General features: G+C 51.0%; 1 protein-coding gene across 1 annotated transcript; it reads right to left on the minus strand.

Moving 5' to 3' along the window:
- Positions 1-616: 616 nt before the first annotated feature.
- Positions 617-3,227, minus strand: DUSP1 (dual specificity phosphatase 1). Its single transcript, XM_048320175.1, has 4 exons — positions 2,767-3,227; positions 2,504-2,652; positions 2,181-2,400; positions 617-1,682 (listed from the first exon to the last, which is right to left on the minus strand). The coding sequence occupies exons 1-4, from the start codon at positions 3,134-3,136 to the stop codon at positions 1,312-1,314; spliced, it is 1,110 nt and encodes a 369-aa protein (XP_048176132.1). The 5' UTR covers positions 3,137-3,227; the 3' UTR covers positions 617-1,311.
- Positions 3,228-9,008: the final 5,781 nt, after the last annotated feature.

Consider the following 9,008-nt stretch of genomic DNA (forward strand, 5'->3'; position numbering starts at 1 on the left):
AATTTATTTGGGTCTGGGTAAGAAAAAAATCGGTGACTTGCCAGTTACCTGATCCCTTGTCATGCCCCGATTTGTTTACAGAGACAGCCCAGCCAGCCAAATACCTCACTCCAGGCACCAGAGGCAGTTTGAGTTGCAAAAAGGATTTAGGGAGGTGGGACAGAAAAAGAAAAACACTTTGTGAGTTTGTGCCAAGCCTTAGAGATCTGTTACTAACAGATTAATTTTTAGACTTAACCTTTCAAGCATTGAAAGTAAACAAGGAATAAGGAAGCTTATTCCTCCTTCTTAGGAGAAGGACTATTTTAAATTCACTGTAGCCCAGTGCCCAAGTCTCAGCTGGTTCAAACTGTTAGAGCCATCAGGGCAGCCAAATCCACTCCCAGCTGAGAAACCAGCCTTGGCTCGCTGCCACTGCACACAATTACACGGGGACAAAGAGAAGCTCAGGTTAAGAACCTGCAGTCGTTTCTAGTCAATTATGCTGTTTAAACCCATTTTTCTCAGCCAAGACCCGAGGCCAGCAGAGTTGAAAATTACAGCTCTTCACCCTGGAGCTTCCATGTGAGTTTTGGGAGTGTGAAAGGCAGTATTTTAAAAGAATATATAATCCAGGTCAATAGAAATACCATAATTTATTCTGTTTGTATAAAAAAAGTTATAATCATGTAACAAAACTATGTCTTCATAAGAAGAAATATATTATTTCACATCATAAATAAATCAGCAAACATACAACCCTTGGCAACTCAAAAAAAGCACTCGCCTGGTGCTTTCACGTCAGTGCTTGGGAAACAAGAAGAGCTGACAGAAATACACACACACAGGATTATAGTACCAAAAAATACTGAGGTATTTGGTTTCTCTAGAAATGAAACTTTACGTTTGTGAAGGCAAAAAAAAAAACAAACCGAGAACAAAAAAACCCAACAACAATACACTAATATAAAAATAAATAAATAGGACTGTCGTATAAAAGGGGACAGCATCAGTGTTGCTCAAAGTGTCGAGGAATGGGAATACTGGTGAGCATGCTACTAAACATGGAGCAGGCTTAGGACAGACAGAAGACAAGGAGGGACAGCTCAGGAAGAGCCAGTGTCCTTTGATCTCTGTGTAGGCATCCAGATATTTGCTCGAGCAGTCAGAAACACCTGGTTTCTCTGGCATTGAGTGAGCTCCTCTCCATTTACGACACCGTTCTGGGACACGCGAATGACTCCCCACAAAACACAAGTGACACTGTCCCTGTAGTTATTGCACTTCTGAGACAGCAAGTCTGAGTCCTGGCCACATTTTTCACCTGCTTTTTCAGCAGCTGGGGGAAGTAGTGATGGGGCTCTGAAGGTAGTTCAAAGCACTGGATGTGGTGTGAACTGGGATGGAGACGGGGAAGTTGAAGACCGTGGTGGTCGATGCCCCTCTGTCCAACACTGCCATCGCAGGGCTCCCGGCTTCTGCTGAGCAGTTGGGGGCCAGGACCTGCGACTCAAATTGAAGCAGCTGCCCCATGAAGCTGAAATTCGGGGAGATGATGCTTCTCCTCTGCTTGACAAACTCGAAGGCTTCATCCAGTTTGACTCTGTTGGTCCTCATGAGGTAAGCGAGGCAGATGGTTGCTGAGCGGGAAATGCCAGCCTGGCAGTGCACAAAGACCCTTCCTCCATCATTCTTCACAGAGTCTGAAAGAATCAAAGCACACAGTTAGCAAACAAGTCCCACTGCTTTCCATAGGGAAAAGCACAGCCTGCTGTTTACATTTCTTTAATCCATCCCTTCCTTAGCCTAATAGGTGCACCCGGAGCTTTTGAGACAAAGGGAGTCTTTGTCTTGAGGAAAGCAGCTATTTTCACTCTGGGCTCCAATTCCAATTATACTAATAGCTCCTCCAGGTCACTGTAGCAGTTTTGCAAGATTACTTTAATACTGATCCGCTTAAATTCACTCTTTTCTGCAAGACCAGTGCCTCTTGAATCAAGATTTCAAACAGCTTTACGAAGCTAAGATTATGCCTGTGAGTAGAATTAAATTAATGGAAACGTTCCCCAAGTGTATCTTCCCAGTGGAATGTTATTCCCCAGTTCCAAGGGTAGGTTTTACTGGGGGAAAACTGCCAAAAATTACTTCCCAGGGGGACATTAACCCAGAAAAAGAACGGACTGTAAAGAGAGCTCGTTTACCGATGAAATCGATCGCCTCGTTGAACCAGGAGCTGATATCTGCCTTGTGGTTGTCCTCCACGGGGATACTTTTATACTGGTAGTGCCCTTCGAAGTGGTTGGGGCAGTTGGCCGAGACATTGATCAACGCCGTGATCCCCAAAGCGTCCAGCATGTCCTTGCGGGAGGCGTGATAGGCGCTTCCCAAGTACAGGAACGGCAGGATTTCCACGGGCCCGCCCTGCAACACAGAGGAACAGCATCGGTCAACCCCCGCCCGGTGCTCCTCGGCAGCGCCCGCTCCGCTCCCCGCGGCGGCTCCGCCCGCTCCCCCCGGCGCTCACCTGGTCGTAGAGCGGGGTCCCGCAGGAGCTGCAGCCCGAATCGGCGCTGCCGGGCGCGGGGCTGGCGCTCAGGGGCAGGCTGAGCCCGGCGGGGGCGGCCGGCTTGGTGCAGAGCTCGGAGCAGGCGGACGCGAAGGCTTCGTAACCTCCTGCGGGGGCAGAGCGGAGAGAGGCGCGCCGGGTGAGCGCCGCGCGGCCGGGGGGCGAGCGGGGCGGCCCGGCCCGGCTCCCCCGTCCCCTCCGGCGCCCGCGGGGCCACTCACCCTTGAGGAAGCAGATGCGGGCGCCACGGGCCTCCCTGCAGAGGGTGCCGAGCGCCAGCAGCATGGTGCTGTCACGCTTGGGCACTTCTAGGTCGGCGCTGCGCTCGTCCAGCAGCACCACGGTGTGGAAGAGCCCCTGGCGCAGGCGGGCGCGGAGCTCCTCGTTGGGCACGACGTGCTCCAGCGCCAGCGCGCCCTTGGCGCGGCGCCGCACGATGGTGCTGAGGCGGACGTTGCAGGAGCCGCGGATGTGCGCGGCGTTGAAGGAGAAGAAGGAGCGGCAGTCGAGGACGAGGCACTGCGCGCCGCGCTCCTGCAGCAGCCCCCGCAGCGCCTCGCACTCCAGCGCGCACACCCGCAGGTTCACCATGGCTGGGCAGCGAAGGGAAGGAGGGCAGGGCAGTGTCCGCGGAGATGCCGCTGTCCCCGAGTGTCCCGGTGTCCTGGCCGCGCTCGGCCGCTCCCGCCTTTATATGGGAGCCGCGCCGGCGGGCCGGCGTTTTCTCAATGGGGCCGCGTCACGTGGTGTGAATGGGGGGGGGGGAGAGGGCCCGCCGCGCTGGGTGACGTCACCCTGGCCGCGCGCCAGCGCGAGGCGCGCCCGGCCCCGCCGGCGTGACGTCATCTTGGCCGCGGGGCGGCCGGGGAGCGCGCGCGGGCACGGGGGCGCGCACGGGTCCGTGTGTGAGTGTGTGTGAGTGAGTGTGAGACCCCCGTATACACACACCCACACACCCATACACACACCCACACACCCATACACACACCCGTACACACACCCGTACACACACCCGTGTGCACACGGGCGCACGCACAGACACGGCCGTACTGCACACACGGCCCCCGATGTGTGTATGTATAAATATGTACACACAGACATGCACACACATACATATGTGTGTTTTTATACATACGTGTATGTCTGTGTAGGTGTGTGTATGTGTCTGGGTATCTATGTGTATATATGTGTCTATGTATTTATAAATATGTATATATATGTATAACTGTATAGATTTATAAATATATATATGTATATATATGTATAACTGTATATATTTATAAATATATATGTGTAAGTATATGTATGTATTTATAAATATGTATATATATATGTATAACTGTATATATTTATAAATATGTGTATATGTATACATTTATAAATATCTATATGTATATATTTTTTAATATATGTATATTTATAAATATATATATGTATATTCATATATTTACAAATATGTATCTATATTTCTCTGTGGGATTCTGCCCCTCCGCCCTGCTCAGGTGAGGGGATGGAACAAGATGATCTTTAAGGTCCTTTCCAACCCAAACCAGTCTGTGATTCTCTGAAATATCACATATACACACATATACTCTGTGTATGTGGAACACGGGCCCACAGGGGCATGCTTCAGTGGTGGGCTCAAAATGCGGGGCTAACGGCTGTACTCAATTATCTGAGGGGTGTTTTCCAAGCTGAATGATGCTGTGTTTCCACACCCCCTCATCCACCCACCCGTTCACACTCCCCCACCCTGTGCCCACCACTCCTGGCACAGGAGCACTGGGGCTGGGTCCCCTCCCTGCCAGCTGTCCCCGAGACTCCGGGCTGGCTTTATCCTTCCACTCCCCAGCACTGGCTGCTCCCTCCTTTCCCACAGAATCCAAGGGAAGGAGCAGCAGCGCGGGGATGTTGAGCTTTGGACGAGGGTGTGATCATTCTCCTAAAATATATGTATAAAGGAACGAGCAAACGCATACATATATTTGTATTCATGCATAGGCATATCTGCGTGTACAGACAAACCCACACATAAATATATATGTGTACACATATATTTGTGTGTATATTTATCATGTAAACACATACTTGAGAGTCGTTCCCATCACGTTTCATGGGCATGGAAAAAACCATAGTAGACCCATGTAAAGTACACTTTTCCTCACCGAGAACACCCCCAGGGGTCGGGGCTGCCCAGTAACCGGCAGGGCAGTGGTGGGAGGTCTCTTTTTGTTCCCCTCTTCGGTGCATCAGCACTTCCCAAAAGTTTTCTTTCTTTCTTTCTTTCCGTGGATGACTGGCTTCCACCGAGCCACTCGGGTGTTTCTTACTCAGGGCTTCCAGTCAGCGCTGCTGCCACTTCCCCAGCTCCGCTCCGTGTGTCCCCTCCGTGCGTCCCCAGCCCTCCCAGCTGCTCGCTGCCCAGAACCTCGGCCCACCCCAGCCCTTTCCCCCAGCAATTCCTCTTCCTCCAGCACTGCCCTGCTGCTCCCAGCTGCTCCTTCCTCGCCCCGTTCTGCAGTTTTCTGTTTTCACTTCCCCCCTCCAGCTGCTCCTTTTGGAGGAGACCTCTGCACCCACCCACCCCTCACTCCAGGGCTCCTCTCCCTGCTCCTGCCCCACCAGGCTCCCACCCTTCACTCCTCACATTTTCTGTCTCCCCCAGTGTCCCCCAGGCTTTGACCACCTCAGACCAGCGGGGCTCTGTGTTCTAACTGAGATCCCCAGGGTTTTCCAGGTTCCCAAGGGATCCAGGAGGAGGGGCACGGACAAGGGCATGGGTGGGCGAGTGCCAGCTCTGGCTCACCCACAGGATTGTCTCTGCTCTGCTGAGCAGTGGGGGTTTTTTGCCAGAACTGCAGCCTCAAAGTGAATCTGTTATTTCAACACGTTCCTTTAAAATAAACACGGCATTGCACTTTTCATTCCATTTATTTATTGTTGTTCTTTTAGCAGCGGGCTGGAAGCAGATTGTGGGAGGAACGCTCACACACTTGGGTGCTGGGAAATGACTCCTCTCCTTCACACCAGCACCCACTGGCAGAGGGACCCTGCAGGACGCACCAGCTGGGCAGGTGACACATGTCTCTCCACAGGGACCTCACTGCTGGTGGCAGTGGACCCAGCTGTCCTCCTTGGATGTGCTCCAAGCCAGCACCTCAAAAGATGTGCTATCACTGTGACACCAAGCTCTGGTGACCTTGCACATCATCTGTCCAACACCAGCCTGCCCAGATTGTTCTAAGGAGATGAACAGCAGGAATTCTCCGTCGTGGATTCCTTGCCAACTTCGTGCAGCACAAGCCAGCACGACAGATGGCCACGAGACAGGGCTGTGTTCATCATCTTTTCCTGGAGGAAATGGACCTCGGACACGGAGCTTTCTGTGGGTCTGTACCCAGGAATGGCTTCTCTTTACTCCTTTGGAGTGTGATGTGTACTGTGGGAGTGATTTAAGGCATCCCCTGGCAGGAGCACGGGAGAGGCAAGGACTCTGTCCAGCTGCAGTGATGTAGCCCTGTGGGATTAGAAGCTGGGAACATCCTTAGAACAATGAAATCACAGAATGGTTCGGGCTGGAAGGGAATAAAGAGCATCCATTCCACCCCTTGCCTGGCTCACAGGTGCCACTGAGAGGCTTTTCTTCCCTTCCTAAACCCTACTCAGTGTCACACAAAGCTAAAAGACAGAGATATTTCCCCCCCCAGTTTGGCATCTTCATTTTTTCCCGAGTTGGAAGGAATTTCCAGGCCTGCCACCTGCCCAGCCAAGGGACAACGTGCTCTCAATGACATCCACTTTTCTCATCATGATGTTAACCAGCCCCACACAAATATTGAATATGAGCCAGGCACTTGGGCAAGGTACCTTGGCTGCTCCGAGCCAGTGCAGGGATGACGCCCCACGGAGGCCTTTGCACAAAGGGAATTTACCTCCACAACAGTGATAATTGCTTTTCGATGCACTTATGTAACTGTGAGACTTTTGAATCTGGTCTTGTTTACACCCGGTGCAAATCAGGAAGAAAAAAAATTCATCACGTGTGGCAGCGTGTATTTAATCACTCACAATCCTGGGCTAGCTATTTCCTTGCTTTATTTTTGTTTTCTCCTCTTAAATAAACCTGCCGTAAGAATGCAAGAAAGCAGAATACAAAAGAGGCGTGAAGTGGCTTTTAGAAGCTCAGCGACTTGAATGACTCGCTGAAGGGTTCGTTTTCCTGCCCTAACAAAAGGCAGGAAATACAAAATTAACCCCTTCCTCCAAAACAATCCGTGTTTGCACCGGGGCCACGATGCCTTTGTGAGGGTAAGAATAGAAACATGAGCATGGAGTGTGCGGGTGGGAGGTGACGCTTTTCTTGGAGCAGATGGGACCCACTGCCGACTCCCTTTATCCCCAGGGCTTAAACAGTTCCCTGCAGCCCTGCCAAAACATGTCCGAGGACATGAGGACATGAGTGTGAGCCCTCACTCGTGGCATTAAGGACTTCTTGGGAAAGTGACTTCATGGCACTTTCATCACGGCACAGCTGAGCGTGGGTTTGGGGTTTTTTTTGTCTCAGTAGGACCTGAGACCTGTCCTGGCTTCTCCAGGGACCGGGGGTCTCCCAGTGAAACCTGGCTGATGGTTTTGGAGGTGACAGAGCTGCAGAGAGCTCCTGCTCTGCCTGACAGCAATGCCAGTTTGTTCCAGCTTGGTGACAAGTGACGATAACCCCTGGCCTGGAACAGGCCCATTGCACAAACCAGTTACCCAGTCACACTGGTTATTCAGGCTTTTTAACCAGTCACCCATAGCCAAAATCAAATGCAACCACTCCAGAATTACGGCACCACTGGACCAGACCCCAGCCTGGACCTTGCTGCCTTCAGTGCAAGTTTTGCCTGAATAAAGATATGAAGTATCAATCCCCAACACTTGAGACACAGGACAAAAATGCATGTGGGAACATTTGGAAACCGTGCTGGATGCATTTCTTCAGCATGTGTAACATTTTCTCTGAATTCAGTTTCACAACCCAGCATTTCCTTTTGTAAATATTTGGACAGATTTTAGAGAGGCACAGATTCATAAGAAACAGAAGGAAGAAGAAAGGAAAGATACATAGGGAAAGAGAGAAATAAAAAGAAGGAAGCAAGCAAGGAGGGAAGGAAAGATGGAGAGAAAGAAAGAAAGAGAAAGAAAGAAAGGAAACACAAAAAGGATTAAGAGATGAAAGGTCACAATAAAGAGAACACAAACAATATAGAATTACTGATGACTCACACTACAATGAAAACATTATTTTTTATGCATTTAAATCCCGAGATTTAACCCTTTGGCCAGGGTTTGGCTGAGCTCAGACTGCCTCAAATCCTTCTTCTTGGAGCTGATGAGTTGGGGGAGTGGGGTGGCAGAAGGGTAGGTCCTAACAGCACGAAAACCAGCTCTGGGTTGAGGTCTCCATCCTGGAGAGACTGCCTGGAAAACCTGGTACATCCTCATTTCTGTGTGCCACGAGTGGGAAACAGTTGGCGTGGGAGCTTGGGTATTTCCACTGGGGACACATCTGGATCCTGATGTACTTTGGGGAATATGGAAAACCCCTTTCTGCCTAAGGAAATCTCAGCCCACTGCTCCCCTGCTCTCTCCAGCTGCTCGCTGCTCGCAGGGTCTGGCACGGCAGGGGCTGGCAGCAGTGGGTGCCAGTCCTGCGGAGTGGCCCACAGCAGGCACTGCCTGGGCTCCAGGCTCCTCATCACGAGCCTTTCCCTGCTGCCGTGAGCTCCCATCTCTTCCTGATGCTGCAGCAGCGCTCCAAATGCCCCAAACCGCGAGGGTCCCAGAGCTGCAGCTGGGGTTTGCCACCCGCTCTGCCAGCAGCCAGCACCGTGTGACCCTGCACTCGTGTGTTCACCCGTCACAGCACCCACCAAATGCTTGTCATGGCCTAAACCCAGGACCTGCAGTGTGCACAGCCCCCATCCTAATTCTGCAAGTGGCTGCACTCTGCTTGAGCGGCTCCTGCAAGCCAGAAGTTCTGCTTTCTCCTGCCGTGATTCACCGAGCTGCCTCGGGCGAGTTGCTTAGTGCTGAGTTTTAACATGATTACAGGCATTACAGAGCCAGCCTGGGATACCTTGGGTTTGATATTTCAAATCATTAAATACCTGCCTGCAAAGGAATATCTCTGGGAATTAGTGGCGCTGATACACTTCACAGCTCTGGGATCAGCTTAGTAGGGTAAATGGTTTAGGCAATTTAATCTTACATTTAATTGCCTCTATTAATCTGCTATGAATCATGCCTTGCACTAGGCATAAGGGTATTTATTCCATAAAATCGCTGTATTTGTAAAGTTCTCCTACTTCAAGATGAAAGGCATTAGATACACAATAAAATATACTTATGGGAAATTATTCTTCCTATTGCTGGAGCGGGTATTTTCTCAATAACATCTCCTGACGGCTGGTAGGGCAAG

This window comes from Corvus hawaiiensis, chromosome 15, assembly GCF_020740725.1.
Source record: "Corvus hawaiiensis isolate bCorHaw1 chromosome 15, bCorHaw1.pri.cur, whole genome shotgun sequence".
Classification (NCBI taxonomy): Eukaryota; Metazoa; Chordata; class Aves; order Passeriformes; family Corvidae; genus Corvus; species Corvus hawaiiensis.